Raw genomic sequence first — 26,921 nt, 5'->3', positions numbered from 1 at the left:
GGTTTCTATGTCAGCAGGGTATTTTTAGTTTGAGAGGGAAGTGATTTGTCATGTGCATGTGTGTACACTTTTCTATACAGACTACACACATTTTTATATACATAAATACACACATACATATGTATTTTTGAATCTGTTTAGGGCTTCAAGCAGCAAGCTCTTACAGTATCCACAGACCCCGAGCATCGCTTTGAACTTGCTCTTCAGCTTGGAGAACTGAAAATTGCATACCAATTAGCAGTGGAAGCAGAGGTATGTACTCATAACTGGTGGAAAGGTAACCAGGTTCTTTTATGTGTTTAGTGTACTTGTAAGTTGTGTTATTCAAGTTTTCTGAAGTGACTCATTTTGGTGAGTTTATTGCCTCTCTTTGGTCTTGTTAAAAAATACATTATGTTAATCTTTGCATAAATTAAATGGATTATATTGGAGATATTCTTAGCATTCAAATTTAAGAAAAAGTGTTTTCCCATCTTACAGGAGATCTATTTTGGAAGAGAGGAAAGCTGTAAGATAGTAGATAAACTAGTCTGGGAACTCTTAAGAATGCAGATGTAGCAGTCATTTGCCAGTATGCCAACCTAGTGAGAAAGATACTGGTTTTAAGGAAAGGTTCTGACATTTTGGAAGTTAACATCATCCAAATATGCAGCACTTTATTTAATTTCTGAGAAGCTACAAATGATAGATAATATTTATTATTGTTAAATATTTAAGGACATAAAAGTTTTTTAATCTTAAAAAACTGGTATTAAATCACTCGTTAAAATAATTGCAATCTAATTATTTTAAAACTCCCATTAGATGTTTTTATTTTTTTTTTACTGTGTAATTACAAAATAAAAACATAATAGGTTGACATTTATTCATGCATCAAAATTGATTTGTGTTGAATTTTGTATGTGTGAATAATTTCCATTTTCTTATACATTTTGTCATTCCATTTAATTTTGATTGATAGAACCAGCTTAAGTACAACGCGCTCTCTCTCTCTCTCTCTCTCTCTCTCTCTATATATATATATATATATATATATATGTATATACATATACATATATATATACACATACACACATATATATATACCGGGGGTGCAAAAAAAATTTATACAAGTGGACACTTTGGTCAACGTTGCTCAAGCAGTAGTTCGCGGTAATCAGAAGTGTCTGGACGCTGACAGTAACCACTTTGAGCACCTCTTGTAATTGCAGAAGTCAAATGTGACTTGTATTTATCTTTTGTTATCAGTATACATTGGGTATTACAATTTTAATAGTTTTTTCCTTTCTTAAAATGTGTATACATGTTTTTGGCACCCTCTGTATATATGTCTCCCATTGTCAGCACAGTAATAGGTTAATAGAATAATGTTGATGTTAGCAATTCAAATATTCCCCAAAATACTTTAACTTGGAAACTCTCTTCATACAGTCAGAACAGAAGTGGAAACAACTTGCTGAACTCGCCATTAGTAAATGTCAGTTTGGCCTAGCCCAGGAGTGCCTGCACCACGCGCAGGATTATGGAGGGCTGCTGCTTTTGGCCACTGCCTCTGGAAATGCTAGTATGGTCAACAAGCTAGCAGAGGGTGCGGAGCGAGATGGCAAGAACAACGTGGCATTCATGAGCTACTTCTTACAGGGCAAGTAAGTATTAATCCAGGCTCTAAACGAGGTGGGCATGGCAGTTAAAAGCACTTACTTCTGCATCGACTTTGTGAGGGTGGTTTTTGGAGAGGAATGTGAAGAATGAACCCTTGAGTTTGAACTAATGCCTGGCCGCATGGTATTCCTCGTGGGGACAGAGGACAGTGCTCCCCGACGTCCTGGGGTTTCCGTGTCAGTGGGGCATTTCTAGTTTGAGAGGGACATGATTTGCTTTTAGATTCTTCTCAGCTGGCACTCACCTTCAGTAAAGGATGCTCTTAGCACACTTGGTCTGAATGTTGGAGGAAAATTAGTCCAGGGGGGCTCAACGCAGAGACATTTCTCAATCGCCCTGCCACTGATTTTATGACGGCAGGTTATGTGCTGCTCCAGCTGGTACCTGAAAGGCAGGTGATTTTACCCAAATTGGGTAATTCTGATCTGTTCATGGCAAGAATAAAGGGGGATGAGGATGCCAGTTACTTTTAGATTTGAATGCAACTATAAAGCATAAAAAAATGTTATGTTTTGAAAAGTCTAGCAGTTAGTACAAACCAAATCATTTTGGCTTTAGTTGACCATGTTATGAACTAAAACTCAAAAGTATTCATTAACCTTGCCCTATAGGTTAACTTTTTAAACCCCACACTTTATCATAAAGACTTTATCGTAAAACTTGGGATATACCTCAATATATGTATCTATGCTTTTTATTTTATATATATCATACATATTTATAAACTTATATACCTTGTAAGAATAGGTCCACTATTCTTTTCCCATAATTCAAAATCCAAAAATATTCTGAAAATAGTTTTTTGTAACTTATTTGAGGGCAAAACCTGACCTAAAGTACTACCGTGTCTCCCCGAAAATAAGACCTAGCTGGACAATCAGTTCTAATGTGTCTTTTGGAGAAAAGAAATATAAGACCAGGTCTTATATTTTTAGTATGTTAAATTTATAATAAAATAAGACCAGGTCTTTTATTAATTTTTGCTCCAAAGGATGCATTAGAGCTGATTGTCCAGTTAGGTCTTATTTTCGGGGAAACACGGTATTAGTCATCTTTCTGCCACTTGGTCTGTTTTTATCGCATTTAGTATTTATGTGTTAATGCAGAATATTAATGTTTTTATTTGATGCTGATGATGTTAGGTGAAATGTTACCTTTCTAAAATTCAAAAAATTCTGAATTCTAAAATACATTATCCTCTTTATCAAACTTAGAAAAAAATCAAATAAAAAAACCCGAAAAACAGCACTTGGGTATTTCCTACTGGATTGTCCAGCACAGCCCATGTTGGAGACACTGCCCTCGACATTGCCACTGTGAACCTGTTTGTTCCCATGTATCCTGAAGCTTTTAAAAGAATGACGCTGCCTTAACTTGTCTTGAAAAGCCCCTTTAGATTGCTCTTAGGAGTTAAAGTAAGTTAGAGGTTGAAAATGGTCACAAAAGCTGTCTTATCCTTCACACTCCTGGAGCCTATTGATTATGTAATACACTGGTGGTGACAAGTTGATGGTTCAGTGACAGAAATGAGGTATATGTGTGGGAATTGAGGAGGGAATGCTGACTTTGCAACACTAAATCCACATTTCTTTAATGTGTTAAGTGCCAGTGTTAATAGCGTTTATTCTTGGAAATTGTGCCTCTCCTTTTTAATCTTTAGGCTTGATGCTTGCCTGGAGCTCTTGATTAGAACTGGACGACTTCCAGAAGCTGCCTTCCTGGCCCGGACTTACTTACCCAGTCAGGTTTCAAGGTACAGACTTTTAATTTTAGGAAGAAATGTTTCAAATAAAAACTGCACACTTATTCAGTCCCCCTTTGCTTCCATATCTGTACTAGGGTGGTGAAACTCTGGAGAGAAAATCTCTCAAAAGTCAATCAGAAAGCAGCGGAATCCCTTGCTGATCCAACAGAGTATGAAAACCTTTTCCCTGGACTAAAAGAAGCCTTTGTTGTGGAAGAATGGCTGAAGGAAACACATGCTGATCTGTGGCCAGCCAAACAATACCCACTTGTCACGGTGCGTGGCCGGTGCCAGGCCTCATTTAGTGTCACTGCAGGGCAGCAGTGCATTCACGACTTAAATTTTTGAACTGTACTGCATTCATTATTGTTGCATTAAGAGCTAAGATCTGGGATTTAGACCAAATTTATAGATGAATTATGACTTCAAAATATTTCATTTCATTCCTGGTTTATTCTTCATTTAGCCAAATGAAGAAAGAAATGTCATGGAAGAGGCAAAAGGCTTTCAGCCCTCAAGGTCTGCACAACAGGTCAGTAGAACACTTACTACAGGAGATAATCTGGTTGAGATTTGTTGATTTTAAGTACCATCTCCCACTTCCTAATCCTGGTCAGCCTTGCCTTGGGGAAAACTTCAAAATCCTGAACACATTCCTTTGTTTTTCTATGTATCTCCACTTGGGCTTTCAGGATCTTGATGAGAAACCTGCTTCTCCTACTCCAGTTATCACGGCCTCCCACACAGCCAACAAAGAAGAAAAGGTATGGCCACCACTCCCAAACTTCCCACTGGAAAGCCAGCCTTACCCCTCCCTCGCTGTGTCTGCAGGATGTGCAGGCCTCCTCATTTTACATGACGTAATCAGTTTCAGAACAGGGGCTTTGAAACGGGAAGATGTCCTTTGGTCTGACTACAGGCATACCTCATTTTATTGTGCTTTGCTTTATTGCACTTCGCAGATACGCGTTTTTTACAAATTGGAGGCAAGACACCCCCCCACACACACCCACCAAAAAGATTATGACTTGCCAAAGGCTCAGATGATAGCATTTTTTAGCAGTAAAGTGTTAATTAACTAAGATGTAGTTTGTTTTTTAGACAATGCTTTTGCCCATTTAATAGGCTATAGTATAGTGTAAACACAACTTTTATATGCACTGGGAAACCAAAAAATTGGTGTGACTCGCTTTACTGAGCTATTCTCTTCACTTTATTGGGATGGTCTAGAACTTAGCCCACAATATTTCCGACGTGTGCCTGTATTGTTTTAGTTCTCTGGATCATAAATGAGAGGTAGCTTTTCTTAAAAAGAAAAGGGTGTGACTCACCCTCTTCCTTTCCTTTGTAGAGCTTACTCGAACTGGAAGTAGATTTGGATAATTTGGAATTAGAAGATATTGACACAACAGATATCAACCTGGATGAAGATATTTTGGATGACTAAACAGATTATTATTGTGAACAGGTATTGATCGTCATGCTGACCACAGTGCTTTGGACTCAGAACTCCTTAGATTTTTATATGTAAAGGCTGTGGCCCCCTGGGAACACAGTGCCCTCCTCGTCTTAGGAGGAGTTTATGGGCAGCATCTACAGCACTGTTTCCTTGTCAACTAAAACATGTGGACTTCGGTTTTTTTTTTTCATACTGTCATTATACTGTATCTCATAAAACCTTTTGAATTAATGAAGATACTTCGTTTCCTTTCTAAACAATGAAAATAGGCTTCTAGTTTTAGAAGGCTGAGCCCAAACTACACCTCACCCTACAGAACAGCCCACATTCTCTTTTCTTTGCATCACTAAATCATATTTTCACATATGATCACATTTTTCCTAGAACTGAGTATCGGAGCCACAATTTTACAAACCTTTTTTCTTAATCTCACTGCATTGTTCCCCTCAGTCTACGTGGCTTGGGTTGTTATGCCTTGCCCTGACTTAGTCTAGTAGTTCCCTGCTTCTGGAATCTGGGTCTGAAGCCCCAGCTCCTCTGACCTCCTTAAGCTGGGCTCTGTGTAACTTACAGATTGCCCTCTTTGGTAACATGTGAAGGCACAATACCTTTTTCTTCTTACACTGCACTTACCTGATATGATTAGAGAAATTAATATCCAGGCATTTGAACACACTTCTTAATTATTCTTTTGTGGCCTGGGAAAGTGAGTGGGGTAAGAAGTTCTTCTTTGTACCTTTTAACATTCTTAAACACTCAGCTCAATCAATATTAACAGAGAAAGCTAGTCAGTATTTAATAAAATGAAATTTATTTAAATATTTTCAGGAAGCTGCAGAATGGCTAATGAATGCTTCTTGATAAGTCTGCAGTGTTAATTCTATATATGCTCCCCTCTGTGCTTCTGTTTTTGCAAAGACCTATTTAAATTAAAAAAAAAAAAAAGTTTGAAAGCAGTAGAACATATAATGCTTATAAAGTTTTTAGCTTTGATACATCATTAACATTTCTGTAATAGCACAGAAAAGTACCAGTTTAAAAGTCTTCCAAGTTTCATAATTTTTTTTCTGATTATAAAACAATAAGCATATTACAGGGATAAGAAAAACAGTATCCAGCACAGTTCATGCAACATTAAGTCTAAACACCAGAAGTATCCTAATATGGCTGCCATCTTTCAGGAAAAAAATTAAGAAAATCTGACATCTGCACATCCTGCTAGATCAAAATGAAAACTATCAGGTTCAAAGGAAATCTGGAGAATGAGAATTAGCAAACGAATTTTTCACTTTAAAGAACATTTTCTCCAGGAGCGGACGGGTGGCTCAGTTGGTTAGAGCGCGAGCTCTGGGCAACAGGGCTGCCGATTTGATTCCCACATGGGCCAGGGAGCTTAGCCCTCTGCGACTAGAATGAAATCAATGAGCTGCCGCTGAGCTCCCGGGTGGCCAGATGGCTCAGTTGGTTGGAGGGCGGGCTCACAACCACAAGGTTGCCGGTTCAACTCCTGCAAGGGAGGGTGGGCTGCCTTCCCTGTAACTAAGATTGAACACAGCACCTTGAGCTGAGCTGCCGCTGAGCTCCCGGATGGCTCAGTTGGTTGGAGCGCGTCCTCTCAACCACAAGGTTGCTGGTTCAACTCCCCCAAGGGATGGTGGGCTGTGCCCCCTGCAACTAACAACGGCGACTGGACCTGGAGCTGAGCTGCGCCCTCCACAACTAAGACTGAAAGGACAACAACTTGACTTGGATGGAACAGAGTCCTGGGAAAAATACACTACTATTCCCCAATCAAAAAAAAAACACAACAAAGTCCAGGAAGTACACACTGTTCCCCAATAAAGTCCTGTTCCCCTTCCCCAATAAAATCTTAAAATATATATATTTTCTCCAAAAGCTCTTGCTTTACCTGGCTTATGGAAAATCAGTATTAGTACTGTCGTTTCTCTCTACTCCTCCTAAGGTGTCATCCCTCACTGGTCGTTTTTATCCTCAGTAAGCTTTATATTTTGCTTTGCAGATGCATAACATAATACTGGGATAGAAGTCAGATCCACAAAACCATGTCTGTCCTCAGCATTAGAAGACATGAAAATTATACAATGAGCTCCCCTTCCCTTCCTGAAAAAAATCATCTCAACTCTCAACATTTATAGAGAAATCTGTGTAAGCCCATGGTTTTGAGGTATGCAGCTAAGTTTCAGTAAAATATAAGCACCACCCTGTCCCTTTCTGGACACCTAGACAAGAATGGGACCAGACTGAAGGTCAGGAGGCTGCACTGGGGACATGCGCCACCGAGTCCTCCACCCTGCCCAGCTGGTGACTTCATCACCTCAGATGCCAGTACTCCAAAGAACAAGGCTCCTGCCCCACTATCTGCAGCTCCCCACGCCCTGTCCAGGCTGAAGAAATATGGGGGCTCTAATCACTGTTTCAAGACCACAGACCTGTCTGGCTAACATTAAATATAACCCACCTCAGAATTCTCCCCAACTCAATTATCACCACGCAACAGCCAAGGTGGAAAAAATCTGTACCTTAATTAACTGTAACCCCTCAGCAGCCTGCTCCTTGGCCTCTTGAGCTGACTGGCCGTCTGGATGGAGGATGTGATACAGCTGGACCAAGCTGATGGCATCATCCACTCTAGAGTGAAAGGGTTTACTGTTAAAAGGGTTTACTGTTTTCGTTTGCTTCACCGTCCTATAAAAAGGTGTGCCAATTTAAAACCAAATTACATTTCAATCTTTTCTTGGGCCAGAAAATCTTTTTTAAAGTCTTCAGTTTTATATTTTAAATGCATTTTCAGGGAAATTGGTTAATTTAGGCTACATGCCAACTCTGAGATAGGTAGGGCAAGAGTCATAGGCAGTGCCCAATTTATGAAAGTGAATGTATTCTAAAAGTGTCTGGATTCTTTTTAAAACACAGCATCATTCCTCATAGAAATAGCCTTCCTAACGGTAGATGATTTCCAGGCCAGTGCACGTCACCAGCAGATAATGTCATCCAATTAGGGCAGGAACATACCTTCATCGCACATACCATATTTCCTGGAAAAGAAGACCTAGCCGGACAATCAGCTCCAATGCGCCTTTTGGAGCAAAAATTAATGTAAGACCTGGTCTTATTATAAGACCAGGTATAATAACATAATATATATATATATTATAATAAATATAATACTGGGTCTTATATTAATTTTTGCTCCAAAAGTTGCATTAGAGCTGATTGTCCGGCTCGGTCTTATTTTCGGGGAAACAGTAAGCCAGAGGCTGGCGGTCATGAGTATACTCAGAGCCACTCTCCTGTAAGATCAGCAGTGACATCTACTACAATCTTCATCGGGACTAGTGGGTAAATGCCTCTACAAGAAGCCGCCTATGAGTCCAAGAAAAGACACTGGGCCACCTGTCTAGTCACAGGAATCCATTAGTAAAAACTAGCATCCTAGTGAAGCAAGTTTGAAATTATGCCCATCAGACAGAAGGAAAGCCAGCTTCTATTTTAGCAATCTAACTTCAGCATCACACAATTGTGTATGATGAAGCCAGAATAAGAATTCAACTCTGGTTTTTATTTTTAGAAACCTGTAAACAATTTTTATCAACATTAAAACTTCCCTACCCTTCCCAAACCACCAATCACTATCTTCTCACGTATCAACACTTTCCTACCCTTTGCCACCTCAAAGCTGTGGGGTATGTAAAAATAATCCTTTTCAAATGCTTGTTCTTTTGAGGTTCTGCTGTGTATACTTAGTGAGCTACTGGCTTCCAGTTGTGGGGTGGAGTGAGGACACCCTAATTCATTGCTCCCACAGCTGTCACTCTTCGACCTTGCCTAATTTCCTATTACCTGAGCCGGGGGATAGAGTGGGGTGACTAGGGAAGAGCCAATGAATTTCTCAAGCCATGGTGACCTTAGAGAATGCTCTGGGCTGATCCCAGGCCCATTTACCCTACAGACCTACCCGTGGAGGAACTGAGAAACCAGACCTGCTGAGATGGTAAAACTTTCCAGTGGAAAACCATTTCAAAAATGTGCATTTTAAATCTGTTGTGCTTGTTTTTAATCTAACAAAGTCCAATAAATGTGGCAACAAAATATGTCCTCAAATAAAAGATAAAATTCCCTTTTAGAACTTAGTTAGGCATGTGGCCCTGTAAAGAGCTCAACTGGATTTCTATATATCAGAATCATGTTTACGGGTTCATTACATTCACGCTGAAACATAATGCCTGCATCTCACAGAACAATTTATTAGGTAGGTGGCAAAACTAATGGTGGTTTAAAAGATTAAAAATTGCAAAAACCACAATTACTTTTGCACCAACCTAATAGCTTCACACGCAGCCCAAGAACAAATTTACACATTCAAAAAGATTTTAAGACTCTCAATTCAAAACCAACAGTAGGACTTGAGTCTGAAACGTTTGCAGAATCCCAATTCTGACCTGGTCTCCATTCAGTGAGGATATGCACCCTCTCCCGTCTAACCTGGGATTTGCAGCAAGCTGTCCAGTTCAGATTTACACAGGAACGATTCTACTTTGCAGAGCAGGAAAGGTTAACTTGGACTCAAAACTCCCTCCCAGTATGCAAATGAACTGCTTCAGATGTCAAGCTTACATGACATAATGAATATTACTATATTACCCCATATTAGTACATCTCGATAAAGGACTTTAATGTTCAAAGTCACAAATTTCTGTGCTGCTCTAATTTCTTATTCCCCCAAAATTACATTTTCATAGTAAAATGATGATTTTACTATGAAACGATTACGTTTCTCAAATGATTACATTGGAGAAACTTAAGACACTTCACTCCCAGGTGGTATCAGTGCTGACGCGCCTAAAGGAAGTCCTTTGTGAGCATCCTCAGGACCAGCAGCCGCTCAGCCCTCTGCTCACGTGGGATGAAGGTGTTCGTGCCCTCAGCACTGGGTCACACCAGCGTGCTGGGGACGGGCGGGCTGGAGCTCATCTACCATGAGGTAGATGAGAAATGACGCTCTTGCCAAATATGGACTGTGTTTCTTGGACAATGCCTATGGAACCTTCTAGTTACAAATGCCTTATCTTTGTGTGAATGGTTCAGGTTATATGGCAGATACTCTGTGAGTAAAAACTCCTTACATCCTGAAGGTGGCAATAATCACTAACCCTCTTCTTGCAGTTTACACTTTGAGTCAAGCAAGGCCTTTTTGTAGAAAGTTGACTTTCTTACTACGACCATGCTGGTTTCTTTTCCTTGTCATTTTGGCCTTTCTAACTCAATCAATAGAAAGATACTCAAAAACAGTTTTCAGTTTTATCACACGTTGTACAGTACTACTTCAGCTAGAAGGCTGGGAGCACACCAGCCTGCATGCTAAAATACAATAGACAGTCTTTCTTTCATGCAACTTTGAAAAAAATTGTAACCTTTTTGAAGCCTTAAAAATCTTGGCAAAAGCAAGGGCTATCAAAAACGAGTATTTTCATAAATTAAATGACAGCTTTTACTGATAAGCCCTAGAAATAGTCCTATCAAAAAACAAGCACATCCCCCTTCCTTACATTTCCTATTTAATCTCCTTTGAGTATCTGGAAAGTACACTGATACCCAGGAGCGTTGGCGAGGCCAGGGATGATTCAATATCCAGGGTGTACAGGACAGATCCAAAGCCACCCACCCTTACAAAGAATCTAGCTCTGCTTACATAACACAAAAGCAAAGACAGAAAACTGGTTTATGTGCGAAGAACAAACCCATACACTGAGGTAAGTGAAAGCTACTTATCACTGGACAGTACACTGTTATCACTGGAAAAATAACAGCTTAAATACAGACTTAATATTACGGGAATAAGAATTTCTTTTACCTACTAAGATCGTACTTACAGATCTCTCTGAATCTGGTCAATCAGTAAACCATCAATCGTTTTCTTATTTACAAAATACCAAGCCATTCCACCAAAGTGTCTTGTTGAACGTAAAAGGTCATACTTTCCATGTTTATCTATATCTTCATAGGTCTGACGATGAAACTATCACATAAAATGCAATTTTTCAAAAAACATGAAAATAAAAAGTGAGCAACATTACTGGATATACACTTACTAGCATAAGTGCTGCCCAAGAAAGTACCAATAAAACCAGGTCTACTTACTACCTGCCTCCACTATCATTATCCAGCAGGTATCAATTAGACCAACCTGCCACTATAGCAGCATATGGCAGCCTGGAACAAGTCTGCCAAACCTTTATAGCCAGATCAATTTTTCCGCATCCAAATACTATTTATGAAGCTTCTATTACACATAGACCACCGGAAACAATGGACCACCGTTTCTTGGTCACTAGGAGAAAAAAAGAAATCAAGAATATTCTTTCTGGGGCGGCCGGTTAGCTCAGTTGGTTAAAGCGCAATGCTCGTGACACCAGAGTTGCCGGTTCGATCCCGGCACGGGCCAGTGTGAGCTGCGCCCTCCACAACTAGACTGAAACAATTACTCGACTTGAAGCTGATGAGTCCTGGAAAAACACACTTAAAATAAATAAAAGTTAAAAAAAAAAAGAATGTTCTTTCCTCCCCTTTTCCCCTATCTCATCAACTACCCTAGTTCCATCAACTACTCTATTCCATCTTAGTAACTAATGTTCCTTCAGTTCTCTTTCCAAACTGATCTTCCTAAACGAGGACTCTGATGAGGGCATTTCTGTGTTCGAAGGTCTTCCAATCCCACTAATTGAAGCCCAGATTCCTCAGCCTACCATCAGAGGTCACCTGTGACAGGGCCCCATCTACCCGTCTGGTGTAATCCTGCGCCACCCTACGTACACACAGCATGTACAGCAAACCGCATGACTGGCCATTTCCCAAGCATACTTTGTTTCCTGCCTGTTCACACTGTCTTCTCCACCTGAACTCCACCTGCCACAATGTTCCATGCCCTTCTAGAACCCTCATCAAGATCCCTCTGACGCCTTTCCTGAGAGCACTTGGCAACCTTCTCTTAGCACATAACATCTTCAAGCCAAGGTAATAATTGTCTGCATACTTACATGGCGCCCTTCGCCGGTCCTTCCTGGCCTGAAGCTCTGACACAGCGCCTCCTTATGTCATCACCCACACCCTCCATGATACTGCCCCACACATAGAAGGTACTACCTCATTACTTCTTAAATTGAATTATAAGACATACACTCTGCATTTTAGTCAATTTTAGTAAGTAACTTTGTTCCCGTATGACAAACTGAAAAAGAGAATAGGCTTTGCCATCAAGTTTGGGTCCTAATTCTACCACTTACTAGCTCTGCAACTTTCGGCAAGCTACTCAACTCTCCAAGCTTAGATTCTCTCATCCGTAACTCAGGGGCGGCTGTGAGGATAAACTATCTGGTGCACACCAGGTCCTTAACGGTTTTCAGGTGTTAGGCTGGTGCAAAAGTAACGGCAGTTTAAAAGGTTAAAAACAATGGCAAAAACCGCAATGACTTTTGCACCAACCGAATATTTCCCTTTTCTTTCTCCTACATCAAAGCTTATATATAACCGACCTCATTGTGCGAGATTAAAAATTTTACAACCATACTTAAACCCATATACTTTAGAAACTACGAAATATACTCACTTTGATATATTCAGCAGAATCTGGCTCAAACTGGGCAACACAGAGATTGAGGACATCAACGTGCCGGTCCTGGCTATACATGGTCTGCAACCACACAGCAGAGTTGGAATTAGAGGAGCAGAACACAAAAGTTCAACACCCGTCCTGGTGCCAGGCCAGGCCTGCCCCTCCACGCACAGGCCACATCTGCGCCCATCAAGAGGCACGCAGAACTAACACAGGCTCGGCAACTCACAGCCACATACAAATCCCAGCTACCAGACAGACAACCGTAGTCGAGTTACCACAGCAGAGCCTACCGGTGGTTCTCGTCATCTTCAACAAAGACCCCATCAGCACTGCCTATGAAACCCAGTCACCTCACCTGAAGATTTTCTTCCTTGAAAATTACTGGCGTTAAAGTTCTCCGACCTTCTTTTGGGAAATAAACTTGTATCATCCGGTCCCGTTCTTCCCAAGTGGCTTTGCGTAGAGTGCCACTTGGTTCTCTGACGACAATAAAACGCTCCTGAAATAGAAAACACAATCAAGGATGAGTTTGTGAAGATTTATTTTTAGTTCCATGTCCCATTAAACACCATTATAAGAATAGTTTGCAATCAACAATATAAAGTGCAACTGGGACACGTAAATGCAAGCATAGGTATGATTTCAGCGATAATTTTAAACCTCAAAGATTTGATATTTCCTTTACTAATCACTGCTGTGCCTCTGACAGTCAGAAATCTAAAATGAAAGTATTTACTAAACGCCAACTATAGTCCTAAAGTGGGTTCAATACATAAAATGGTTCAACTAAAGCTAATCTGAGATTCACCTAAACGCATTTCAGAGGAAAGAAGTGCTACAAAACCTTTTCAGATTGTTTCACTTCCCCATGCCAAAGTCTCACCTAAACAGATTTTACTACTTTATAATCTACATTGAAAGTCCTGGGGATATAAAGAACAAACCCAAGAATGTAGTCTTAATTCCACACCTGACTCCTCATACTGGCATGTGACGTAACTGTCAGACTGACTGACCCACCTGCCTCTGCTCTCCTCACTCTTCCAAGTGCCAAGTCCCAGGCCATGGCCTCTGAATTCCACCCACTCTCTGTACCACTCAATAGGTAATTTATCATGGGCGGGATTCCTGATGTCTCTCAGGTATTAATATTGTTACTGAGCTGGAAAAGGGCAGGAACTGATGGATTATAATTTTTTGCAACACTCAGACTGACAACAGAACTTCATATATAGCAGATAACTGATATACATCTGATTAACCAGATGGTACTGACTCTCAACTTTTCAGAGGTGTACGAGTCTCTGAAAGTGTTTTGAGGATAATTAAAATCTTCATCAACCACTGCAAATAGAGGGGAAAAAAAAAGCCAATACCAAAACAACACAATTTCTCCTCAAAATGATTTTGGTCATTTGAATTCCAACTTCCTTTTTCCCTTTCAGATTATAGAATGCTCCCACAAACCAGTCTTCACAGCACTGCAAACATATCACATCTTCTAACCATAATCATATATGATAAAAAGACTAACATGGGGTGGCCCTTTCCCCAACCCTAGGTTTATGTAATATTCTGCATTTTGTGCGCTGAATTATAAATTACTCTTTACTTGAAAAGGCTCAACCACAAAACTGATATATTTTGTAAGTATGACAGTTCCTACGGAACTAGCAATAAAGGGAAGAAGAGGCGGTAGAGAATAAAAACAACAGAAGTGGTGCTGTCTGAAAATTATCCGGGGAAATTTGCCATTCTTAATGCGAATTCTGAAAAGTGAAAATCTTTTGGGAAGTCTGGGTTTTTGGCATATCAAGAATTTACAGGAAAGAAACACTGCCTTCTCAAAAAGCGTCAGCTAAGGCAGTCAGTCTAACTTGGGCAGGAAGAATCTCTCTTCTCCCACTGCCTTGAAGATTTTTGCCTAGTTGTGTTTTGGGGGTGGGTTTCTGTCTGTAAAGTCCTTGTTCTGTCTTAGCACATGTCTCTTTCGTTGCAGTTAATCTGGAATATTCTGTGTCCATAATCTGCACGGAAATGGTAACAAGATGTGGGGCTGGTCTGCATGTATTTTCTTCTTTAAGCTGTATCTTCCACAAGGGTCTCCCCCAGTCACAGAAATTCTGGTTTGGAAGAATCGGGGACAGTGGGTCACATGACGTTGGCCCTTATCACTCAGTCCACACGTAAGTATTTCAAACAGAGATCATTTGGCGATTATATACTCACCCGGTGTGGTATGCTATATGATATATCAGTAAACACATATTTGGCTGTTTCTGTTCCTTCCAAAATCTTATCTTCAGCTAACACGTCATTTATTGGTGCTCGCTCTTCCAGAACCGGTGGCATTTTTAATCGTACTTTAGCTGCCTCAATTGCTTGTCTTGTAGCCTAATGAAATAAAATATTTCTTAAGGAAAGCCACAGGTTACAGACCAAACGATCATCTGACAAAAGCAGATACTAATCAAAAATGCAAAGGACCACGAAGAGAAGCCATAGGCATGAAGCAGTGAGTGAAAAGCTAGGCTTGGGCTCCTGGACCCTGTCCTCTGCCTCTGTGCTGTGGCTGACAGCACCAGCTACAGGCTCGCCGTTCTCCAAACAGCAAAGGAAAGCTCTGAGACACAGCCAGGCCACAAGAGCTGCTTGACATAGTATAAAGGATTTCATTTATTGGGTGCTTGCTATGTGCCAGATATTGTTTAAATACTCTGAATGCATTTGACCCTATGAGCTAGGTGCTATTGTTATCTCATTTCATAGAAGAGAAAACAGAGGCACACAAATGTTAAGTAAATTGCTACGAAGATGCAGCACTGGGATTTGAACCCAGGCAACTCAACTCGAGTCCATATTCTTAACCGCTGACCATACTGCTCCGTGCCACCGTTAACAGTGGTGACCTCTGAGAAGTGAAAGGGAGACTTTCACTCTTCATGGGATATACTATTAGATATTTGAATTTTTTGCTATAAGTTATTTTTTAATTACAAAGAAGAGCAATACTGCGTTACATATTCATACATCGAAGCGCTATAAGTTATTTTTTAATTAGAAAGAAGAGCAATACTGCGTTACATATTCATACATCGAAGCATTTCCCACAAAGCACGCAACACCCCTTGACTCCAGCAGGACAGACATCGGTGCCTCGAGCAGGACGCTGTTCTAAACGATCTCAGAATCTCACCAAAGTGTCAGCCTCGAAGCAGCTCACAGTAACTGTTTCTCCAGGAAGGAAACTGGAGCAGGCAGGACAAAGGAAGGATGCTCAGGCTGCTTTGGGAGCAGAGGCGGCTCTGCTCAGACACCCAGACTTGAACCACAGACCCACCCCAGTCTGCCTAATTTTGGCCATGCTCCCTGCTCCTCTCTACCTCCCTGTTCCCATTTCTCTCCTCAGTTTTGTGCCTGGATCATCCCTTCCATCAGTGCCTGTGGAAGAGCAAATATCAGCATCGGGAGAGGACTCCTGAAATTTTTTTTAACCCTTTAAAGAAAGGTATTCTACCAATATTCTCGTACCTCTTCCAACTGTGCCTGGGTCATTAGCTTATATGTTGGTGGCTTCAGCTCTTGGACAGCTGGCTTAAAAATCTTCTGCAAATTTAAGCCTGTCATCTTGATGAGTATGCTTTGGACTTCCTCATCCATAAACGTAGGTTTCTTGATCTCTGAGCTACCGGATTCTGTTAAAATGGATTTTAGTAAATAAGAAGATGGCAAAAATGACAAGCCAACAAGACTTCTAAATAGAAAAGTTAAAAATAAAAATGATTAACACAAAGTCTCCCTCAATATGCATAATGCTAATACCTACGAGATTCACTCATTCCTTCATTCAAAATTTACTTGATATTCATGATGATGATACAGTTTGTGCCAAAAAGGCACTCAAAGTCTAGTGGAAGAATCAACAGGAAAAAAGTAATTAATGTAATAATAATAATAATAGTTGCTATCATTTACAGAGTTGTCTCCTATATACCAGACATTACATATGCTTTCAGGAATGCTTACAACCCACAAAATAGGCACCGAAACCCCAATTTTATAAATGAGGACACTGGAGCCTGCCAAAAGCCCTAGATATTAAGTGATAGAGCCAGGATTTAAACCAAGGTTTATCTGATTCTAGAGCCTAGATCAATTGCAATCCATCATGGTGCTCCTTGCGTAAGTGCTACATACAAGGAAGGCATGGCGGGGGGAGAGGGGGGAAAGGGGGAGGGCTACCGAGGCAGGAACTAAGCATCCCCTGGTCCCCTGGGAGCATGGCAGGGCATGATTGGGTCAAAGAAGGCTTCCCAGGGGCCTAAATAGGGCAAAACAAAAAGGAAAGGAAATTCTAGGCTGAGGGCTTGCAGCTAGGAAAGAAAGGCCTGGGTCACTGGACATGACACTGAAGGGGCCGTGTGTGTCCTGAAGAGCCCTGGATGGGAGAGACCAGACGTCAGCTCTGCCCCAGGCAGCCTGCAGTCTGCCTATCCCTCTGCCTAACCACCTCTTCCTCTGCTAGTCCTGTAACTGCCGCTGACCCTCAGGATTCTCAACGACATCCCTCTTTTCTCCCTTCTCACATTCTCGATGGATGATCTCCTCGCCTCCTGTAACTCTAATTACTTCTATATGCTGGAGACTCAAATCTGAACCTCCAGCCAAGATCATCTTCCATCCAAATACTCAACGGACATGTCACATGCACTTCAATATTGCCAAAGCAGGTCCCCATCAACTTCTCCTGTTTCAAACTTGCTTTTTCCTTCTATTTCCTGTCATATTAGCACCATCCAGTAAGTCATGTGGGCCAGATACCTTATGGTCATGCCTGACTTCTCCTTTACTCCCCACATCTAGACTAACAGTAATGAGAACAGCTGACGAATTCATTAGGTATTTACTACGTGCCAGGACTTACTAAGTACTTTACAAACAGCACATTTAGTCCTCATAACCCTGCAAATACTATGATTATCCCCATTTTAGAAAAAAGGACACCGACACAGAACATACTGGTGTGATACGTCATCAATCTTTCTTTAATCCATTCCCCACTGCTACCACCCTGTCAAAGCCATCCTCATCTCTCGTCTTAGCCTCCTAACCAGTGGCCTTGCCTCCATTCTGACTCCACTATAAACCATTCTCCACAGAACGAGAGTAATCTCTTAAAAATATAATACAAAGAATAAAAAAATTACCAAAGAGTTGGTTCTTTGGAAAGATAAACTGGCAAAGCTTTAACTAGACTAACCAAGGAAAAAAGAGAACCCAAATCAAAATTATAAATGAAAAAGGAGACAACTGATACCACAGAAATACAAAGAATCATGTGGCTACTGTGAATAACCACATGCCAACAAACTGGACAATCTAAAAGAAATGGAAAAATTCTTAGAAACATACAACCCACCAAGACTAAATCAGAAAGAAATAGAAAATCAGAGCTGACCAATTACTAGTAAGGAGATGCAATCAGTAATCAAAAATCTACCAATGAAGAGAAGTCCAAGGCCAGATGAGCTTTACCAAACATTTAAAGAATTAACACAATCCTATTCAAACTCTTCCCAAAACTTGGAGAGGAGGGAACACTCCCAAACTTATTTTATAAGGCCAGTATTAACCTGATAGCAAAGCCAGAAAAAGACACTGACAGAAAACTACAGGGCAATATCCCTGAATACAAATGCAAAAATTCTCAGTAAAATTCAGTAGCACATTAAAAAGATCATTCACCATGACCAAGTGGGATTTCTCCTTGGGATGCAAGGATGGTTCAACATAATCAATGTAATACATCACATTAATAGAATGAAAGAAAAAATCATATGATCACTTCATATGATGCAGAAAAAATACTGCACAAAATTCAACGTCCATTCATGATAAAAACTCTTTTAACAAATTAGGCATAGAAGAAACATACTTCCATCTAATAAGCCATATATGACAAACCCACAGCTAATATCATACAATGGTGGAAGGTTGAAAGCCTTTCCTCTAAGATCAGGAACCAGAAAGGGGTACCCACTCTCCCCACTCCTAATTGACAGTACTGGAAGTCCTAGCCATAGCAATTAGGCAAGAAAAAAAAAAAAGAAAAGCCTCAGAATTGAAAAGGAAGAAGTAAAATTGTCTCTATTTGCAGATGATTTCATATATAGAAAATCCTAAAGACTCCACCAAAAAAAGTTACATCTAATCAACAAATTCAGTAAAGTTGGATACAAAATTAACATTAAAAAATCAGTAGCATTTCTATATACTAACAACAAACTTTCTGAAAAAGAAATAAAGAAAATGACCCCGTTTATAATAGCATCAAAAACAATAAAATAGTAATAAGGTGAGGAGGTGAATGATCTCTATGCTGAAAATTGCAAGATACTGATGAAAGAAACTGAAGACACAAATAAATGTGTCCGGTTTTCATGGAAGAATGAAAATGTCCATACTACCCAATGCCATCTATAGATTTGATGCAATCCCTATTAAGATTCCAACAGCATTTTTTTTTTTTTTACAGAAATAGGAAAAATAATCCTAAAATTTATATGGAACCATCGAAGATCCTGAATAGCCAAAACAATCCTGAGAAAGAAAAACAAAGCGGGAGGCATCACATGTCCTGATTTCAAGCTATATTATAAATCTATAGTAATTAAAACAGTATATTACTGGCATAAAAACAGGCACATAGACCACTGGAGTAGAACTGTGAGCCCAGAAATAAATCCACACATATAGGGTCAACTAATATTTGACAAGGGAGCTAAGAATATGCAATGGAGAAAACAGTCTCTTCAATAAATGGTGCTGGGAAAAGTGGATATTCACAAGTAAAAGAATGAAACTGAACCACTATCTTACATCACTCACAAAAATTAACTCAAAATGGATTAAAGACTTAAATGTAAGATCAGAAAACATAAAACTCCTAGAAGAAAACAGAGGGGAAAAGCTCCTTGACATCGGTCTTGGATGATTTTTTTGGATGACACCTAAAGCACAAACAACAAAATCAAAAATAAACAAGTGGAACAAAATCAAACCAAAAGGCTTCTGCATGGCAAAAGAAAAATGTCAACGAAATAAAAAGACAACCTACGGAATGGGAAGAAATATTAGCAAAACCTGTATCTCACAAGGGGTTAATATCCAAAGAATTCATGCAACTCAATAGCAGAGAACAAACAATCCAATTAAAAAATGGGGAAAGGACTTGAATATTTTTCCAAAGACATATGAATGGCTCACAGGTACACAAATAGATGCTCAACATCATTAATCATCAGGGAAATGCAAATCAAAACCACAATGAGATACAACCTCATGCCTGTTAGAATGACTATCATCAAAAAGACAGGAGATTAACAAGTGCTGGAGAGGATGTGGAGAAAAGAGAACCCTTGTGCACTGTGGTGGGATTGCAAACTGATACAGCCACTATGGAAACCGTACGGGGGTTCCTCAAAAAATTAAAAATAGAACTACCACATGATGCAGCAATTCCACTTCTGGGAATATAACATGAAGGAAACGAAAACACCATGTCGAAGAGGTATCTGCACCTTCACATTCATAGCAGGATCATTTACAATAGCCAAGACACAAAAACAACCTGAGGGTCCACGAGCAGCTGAATGGAGAAAGAAGATGTGATACACATACACACACATACACCCTGCTATTTGCAACCTCATGGATGGACCTTGAAAGCATTATGCTAAGTGACATGAGTCAGAAAGAGAAAGACAAATACTCTAAAATCTCATTTATATGTGTAATCTAAAAACAACATCAAAAACCAAGCTCATAGAAAAAGAGATCAGCTCTGGGATTACCAAAGGTGGGGGGAAGGGTTGGATGAAGGTGGTCAAAAGGTACAAATGTCCAGTTAGAAGATAAACAAGTACTAGGGCATGTAATGTGGATGGCATGTAAACAGGATGACTAGTTAACATTGTTGTATAGTATATATGAAAATTGTTAAGAGAGTAAGTCACAAAAATATTTTTCTTTTTTATCTGTACGAGAGGGTGGATGTTAACTAAACTTACCATAATAATTTCAAGATATATGTAAGTCAAATCATTATGCTGTGCACCTTAAACGTATCTGCTGTTGTATGTCAATTATATTTCAATAAAACTGGGAAAAAAATTTTAATTTTTAAAACTGTAATCACTCCCATGCTTAAAACTTACCAATAGCTCACAACATCAATAAGAAAAAAGCTCAGGTGGTCTGCTTACTTCACTGTGTCCCCCTCTAGACAATGTGCTCTCCCAAGACCAGAACCCTTTCTTGTACTCCTGTCTGGCACCCAGGGTCCTGTATAGGGCCGCGGACACAATAGGTGCTCAGCACTACTCTCTCCTCAGTGTCACCCTATCCCCCAGCTTCAGTTACCATTCAGTGTCCAGGTGTGCATGCCAGACACCTCCACTTGAATCTCAAAGGCACCTCAAATCCAATGTGTCCAAAACAGATGTTTAATGCTGCGTCTCTTCCCATCTCCTCACCTCATCTACTGCCTTTCCTCCCTCATCTTCCCTCTTTTCCCTCCTCCCTAATAGAACGTTTCTACAATTAATCTCTGTCTTGGTATAACTAGGACTACTCTTTACTCAACGGCTCGAGCCAGAAACTTGAGAAGCAACAATAATTTCTCCTAGATCCAAAATCATAACCAACCCTCACCTATCCTGCCTCCAAAACGGGTTCCCAAACGAACTGTGCTCGGTCGCATTTCTGGAGTTTTGCTTATTCTGTTTACTTGGAAGGCTTGTTTTCTCCTTAGCATGGTTAACCAGGTCTCAACTTCGGTCGTATTTTCCAGGAACCCTTCCCTGTCTGCCCTTCCAACCTAATTTGAGAGCCAGTCTTACGTGTTCCCCCATCACAGCCCAGGTCACACTACACTGCCGCTTAACTGGGCCGTGAGTTCCCTCAGAGAAAATCCCTGTCACTCTTAGTCTGCCGCATCCCCTAAACCTAACACGGTGCTTTGCAAAGAGCAGAGCTCAGCAGGCACTGTTGGTTAAGTAGGAGAACGAACAAACGCGGGCGACGACAGCCCTGCTGGTACAGAAGAGAGACCCCTGGGTTAAGAGAGACCACTGCGGGAGGACCCGGGGTGGGGTAGGGCTCCACGTGGGTCTCGCCAGCCAGAAGCAGACTTCGGTCTCCCAGAACGCCCTCCCTCAGGTCACTTACCGGCCTCGGAAGCGAGCCGACGACATGGTACTCCCGTCCCGCAGGGCCCAGGCAGTTGCTGAGGGAGGGCGTCGGGCCGAGGCCGAACTCGGGACCGGAAACAGACCCGTTCTGTGCCTCGAGACCCCGTAAGGAGGCTCCACAGCACCACAGACGTTCTGAGAGTCGCCATAATTATCCGGGGCCACTTACCCCAGAGGCGGCTGGGAGCGATGCCGGGTCTCGCGAGGTTCCTACGGCATTCTGGGAAATGTAGTCATGTTGAGAGAGGAGGAAGACGGAAGCGACGCAACTTCTGTGCCTTTTATAAATTGTTTCTATAAATCGCTTGTTCACACCTAGTAAATGTTCATGTTCTTCTGTATGCATAGAGCCAAAGGCAAAACTTTACCTCTCCTATGTGCTCTTTTTCCTGTACCTTTCCTTCATTTCCATGGCTCTAAATAACAAATTTCCATTTCCTGTCTAAAACTTCTCCCAGCCCCAAGTTTAAATTCATCTGCCTATTCGACTTATCCATTCAAACTTCTCACAGACCTCTCCACCCCCAAATATAACTCCTGATACCAAGCCCTGATTGCCACCACCGTCATCCCCCATAAACTCATGCACCTTATTCTGTCTCAGAAACGTACTCATTTCCTTCATAGCCCTTTTCTGTTTCTGATTATTTTGCTAATTTATCTATATTTATTTTCCTCACCCCATGAAAACAATGACTCTCTATATTTTATTATAATATCACCTAGCTGGCACAGCTATGTCCGCAGCAAATTGCCAGATAAATGACTAGATAAAGGATTAAATGATCCTGTTATTTTCTTGCCAGCTGTCCAGGGTATGTGCAGCTCTTATCCTCCTCCTGGACTGTAGGTTGGTGCCTGTGCTAAGAACTAATCCCAAGACTTGGCTAAAGAAGGGTGTTAAGCAACCCCTTGTTTGAATTAGCTGGACAGGTAGACCCACCTTATAATCTCACCTCCTTTCTCCCACTGCCCAGTAAGAAATCTGTTTATGAACACATTCCCTATTCGGGTGGGGAAGCAGAGAGCCCTAAGCTTGGTGCTGCACTCAGACATGACTGCTGCCCTGGCTTCCCAACACTTCCTCTCACACCTATGTGATGAAAGGTGTCAGGGAGTGGCAGTGGGATGCATGCAAGCGTCTCCCAGCCATGCCCTTTCTCTGAGAATCAACCACCTACTTTCTCGTAGCCACTGCTGAGAGTATAGGCGTCAGTGGCTGTGTTTCCCTATAATATGCCCCTGGACAGAACTGACTGGACAATGAGTGGCTACATGCAGGAGGAATGAATCCACTGGCTGCTGTATTAGTTCCCCATAGCCACTGTAACAAATTTGGTGACTTAAAACAACAGGAGTTTATTCTCTCACAGTTCTGGACGCCACTAATCTGAAATCAGTACCACTGGGCTGAAACCAAAGTATCAGCAGAGCTGTGCTCCCTTCAGAGGCTCTAGGAGAGAATCTTTTCCTTATCTTTTCCAGCTTCTGATGGCTGCAAGGATTCCCTGGCTTATGGCCGCATCACTCCAATCTCTGCCTCCATCTTCATATCACCTTCTCGTCGGTCTGTGCCCAATCTCCCTCTGCCTCACTCTGATATGAATATATATGATTGCAAGTAGGGCCCACCCACGTAATATAGGATAATCGCCCCATCTTAAAACCCCTAATGTAATCACCTCTGCAAAGATGCCGTTTCCATACAAGGCAACATTCACAGGTTCCAGGGATTAGGAGGTAAATAGCTTTGGGGGGGGGGGCAGTACGTTTTTCAGCCTACCCCAGCTGTCCAGGTACCAAACAAATTTTCTCTCCATGGTTCAAGCTAAGCAACACAGAAACTATAGTGGATGGTAGAAGCTTGAAGTGAGTAACTAGGTTTGGAGCAGTCTTTTTCAGCAATATGCTCATTAATGAGAGCAGAGAAAACCAGTCTCCAGAGCAAGGCAGGAAAATGGAGCCGAAGCAGAGATGGCAGACTATGAGGTTTGAGAAAGAGACAGATGGAAAAAGGTGCTGTCTTGGCCACAGACCCTCCCACTTTCCTTTCATTAATCTCCTTTACTTAGACTACACTACGTTTTACAGACATGGAATAACCAAGATTCCTGGTTCTAGCTGTAACCTTGGGCAGATGCCCACATCTTTCAGAGCCTCAGTCCCTCACCTGCAAAATGGGTATAATGATAGTACTTATCTTGCAGACTTTGAAAATAAAGTACTTTCAGGACCTGATGCCTGGTGTTTCAGAAGGAGGTGCAAGAAGGTCATTTGGCAACAAGTGAGTGGCTTTCGAAAAATCCTCAAAGGGAGAACTTTAGAGACTTTTATGTTCATTAGTTATGATTTTCTTGGAAGCAACAGAAATCTTTCTTGACTAACACAGAGGTGGAAGTGATTGGAAGGACGCTGAATATCTCACAGAGTTAAAGGAAAAGCTGAGCGGCCGAGCTTCCGGAAGGACTTGGAGGATAGAAACTCCCAGGACCCCCAATAAGGCAAGAACTCGAGAGAAATCTCTCCAGGAGGCTGCTTTGTTCCAGTTAACATGCTTTCCAACAAATTCAAGTTCCTGGTGAGAGGAGCTGATTGGCCTGCGTGGGGTCCTAGTCACCCCTGGGGAATGGGGAGAGGTGGCCCTCTGACTGACAGTTCCAAGACACCCTGGCTGCATCTATTGCTAGGATTCATCAGGTCAAATCTGGGAGAATGATCTCCAGCTCTGTGGAGGAAAAATGGGTCCTATACCTGAAACTAATACAAAATAATATTGAATGTCAACTGTACCTGAAAAAAGAAAAATAAATAAAAGTTAAAATGAAATAAAAAAGTATAGTGACTTTTCAATTACCTAACTGTCAGTGAATTTACAAGGTCTAAACTTTTCATTGTTTCCTTAAAGGGACTAGTTTTTTGCCCTGGGCTTTTAGAATTCTTCAAGATGAGGGCGTGGGAGTAGAAGTCAGAGATTGGGCGGGAGAGAGAAAAGATGTCCTGAAACAGGTGACAATCTGGACAATCCAAGAACCACTGCAGTCTTCAGCAACACTCTTGCAGTAACTATAGTCTTCAAAAACCTATCTTTGAAGCCTTCCCCGAGAGCCACATCCACCCCATTTTTGTCCTCACCCAGAGTGTTTTTCCCCTGTCCCTCTTCAGAATCCAAACCCTCGACGTGTTCCTACAGACACAAATTTCACGGTCAAAGCCCCTTTGGGCACTGAAAAGGAACCGCTAGCAAGAAAGGAGTAAAGTGACAAGGGACAAGTGATGAATGGAAGTTCCCAAGGAAGCTGGAGGGAATGGGATCCCAAGTGGCGACATCGGCCATTGATGGGAAGGTGCCTTTGGACCAGGAGGCAAGGAGTTAAAAGACGGGTAGAATGTATCCATAGGTTTTGAGGGAATCAGAGACCTACCTGCCTCTGTGCCTCTCTTTTTCTGAGCAATAGAAAGCAAAGTTATTGGCGGAGAAAAGGCAGCGTTGTGTTGGGAGCTTCAGGAGCAAGAAGTTAGAAGCAGCTGCTGAGGGAGCTGTGCACATGACGGAGATGCTAGAACCTGAAGCCGCAGAAGCCCACCCCGAGTGGTGAGGCATTCTGCAGCAGGGCAGGAGAAGAGGGGCCAGGATCCGGAAGCCCGGCAACTATTTCTGACAGTTCTAGAGGAAAGGACAAACATATAAAGATGTGCTTGGTGTTGAAGGATACCACTCAGCACAGCCACTTGCCTTCTCACTCTGAGCACATGATCTTCTCATGATTCCCGTTGCTCTTCACGGCAGATTGGTGAGGCAGACAGGGCAGGCACTGATTTCCCATCTTCAATACGCGTACACTGAGGCTCCAAAGTTGAGTCTTGCCCAGGGCCACCCAATTTATTCAACGCAGAGACCCTACACTGTGGGGTCCCTGGCAGCTTTTATGGTGGAAAAGCTCTGTTCCCTTGTGTTTCAGGGGGTGAGGAGAAACATGGACACTTCCATTAATGATACAAATTGTCTCCTGAGCCCAGAATGTGGCTCAAAAAGAGCGCAGGCAGGGAGACTGTCCTCTACCAGGAGGCGGTGGGGGTGAGTGAGTCAGTTCCCCCCGGCCCTGGAGTTATCAGTTTATCACCAATTTTCCACATGACAATGTCTCTTTTCTTCTGACAGCACCTACTGAACTACATTTCTATCCCAAACTGAACACTTGAAATAGAAAATGATTGCCAGAGGCCAAGACTACATCTGTCTATGACGATAGACAGACTTTCTGTCTTATAGCACAGGGACATAAATGTCAAAGGCACTTAGGCCAGCCCCTTCCAGATGCTCCTGCCATCCCAGATGCCCCCACAGTGACACAGGCCCAGAGCCACCACCCCCATGTCACAGCCATCGTGGATGTGATCTGTAATAGCTGACACTTGGCTCCCCTGCTCCTGAGAGCTGGCTGCTGTCAGGTTTGGTATGTGGAACATTTTGTCTGAGGGACATGCTGGCCTGGGTTGAAAGTAATTCCCATCAGCTCAGAACTGGGTGGTCTGTCACAGGGTTATTTTTCAGTTCGATCTGAACTCAGGAAGTCCTTTGGACTGAGAGCTGGTATTTTCAAAGATTAGTAAGCCCATCAGAAATTTCTTTCGTGATAAAATGTGGTGTATCCGATTGCCCTGACTTGCCTGCAGTCCCAGAGCCAGGGCCTGAGCAGAATTTCACTTTCGCCTCAGGACTGATGTGTCCTGGGGATTCCTGGGGTCTTGCCTGGGAGAGGCTGGCAGCAGATCGTGCTGGTCTCCACTAACAGGAAGCCAGAACCAAAGGGCAGAATGTATGCTCTTAGGGGCCCTGTGTGTGTGCCTGCGTGTATGTGCACATGCAATGTGTGTGCTTGGCTGTATGTGTCATGCCCGTGTGTGTGTGCATGTGTTTGTGTTTCTCTTCGAGGGTGTGTGTGCATACAGGTGTGTATGTATGGGTAGCCATTTAGTATGCCCACGGATGTGCATGTGTGTTCAAATATGTGTGTACACAGGTAACTGTATGGTGAACATGGGTATGTGTATTTGTGTGGTCAAACAGATGGACATTCATATGTTTGCATATGTATATTGGCCTGGGAATGGGGGCAGTTTCCTAGTAAGAGCTTTGGAATCAAATTCTAATTCCACAATTTATTATTCTCG

At 41.7% G+C, this 26,921-nt stretch overlaps 2 protein-coding genes across 2 annotated transcripts in view; one reads left to right on the top strand and one right to left on the bottom strand.

Annotated features, from left to right (window-relative positions):
- Positions 1–5,100, top strand: part of COPB2 (COPI coat complex subunit beta 2) — a 30,581-nt gene extending 25,481 nt beyond the window's left edge. The window contains exons 16-22 of the mRNA XM_033132409.1: positions 142–252; positions 1,432–1,646; positions 3,323–3,415; positions 3,502–3,682; positions 3,873–3,938; positions 4,099–4,170; positions 4,758–5,100. Of these exons, the coding sequence (XP_032988300.1) occupies positions 142–252; positions 1,432–1,646; positions 3,323–3,415; positions 3,502–3,682; positions 3,873–3,938; positions 4,099–4,170; positions 4,758–4,853 (834 nt within the window). The 3' untranslated portion in view covers positions 4,854–5,100. The remainder of the gene's footprint in view (positions 1–141; positions 253–1,431; positions 1,647–3,322; positions 3,416–3,501; positions 3,683–3,872; positions 3,939–4,098; positions 4,171–4,757) is intronic.
- Positions 5,101–5,664: 564 nt separating this feature from the next.
- Positions 5,665–21,938, bottom strand: MRPS22 (mitochondrial ribosomal protein S22). Its single transcript, XM_033132410.1, has 8 exons — positions 21,727–21,938; positions 16,030–16,193; positions 14,728–14,892; positions 12,854–12,997; positions 12,490–12,573; positions 10,757–10,902; positions 7,406–7,514; positions 5,665–5,785 (listed from the first exon to the last, which is right to left on the bottom strand). The coding sequence occupies exons 1-8, from the start codon at positions 21,896–21,898 to the stop codon at positions 5,690–5,692; spliced, it is 1,080 nt and encodes a 359-aa protein (XP_032988301.1). The 5' UTR covers positions 21,899–21,938; the 3' UTR covers positions 5,665–5,689.
- Between the last annotated feature and the right edge of the window lie 4,983 nt (positions 21,939–26,921).

The sequence above is a fragment of the Rhinolophus ferrumequinum genome, chromosome 17, assembly GCF_004115265.2.
Source record: "Rhinolophus ferrumequinum isolate MPI-CBG mRhiFer1 chromosome 17, mRhiFer1_v1.p, whole genome shotgun sequence".
Lineage (NCBI taxonomy): Eukaryota > Metazoa > Chordata > Mammalia > Chiroptera > Rhinolophidae > Rhinolophus > Rhinolophus ferrumequinum.
The sequence above is the reverse complement of the archived record's forward strand: the minus strand, read 5'-3'. Positions and strand labels throughout refer to the sequence as shown.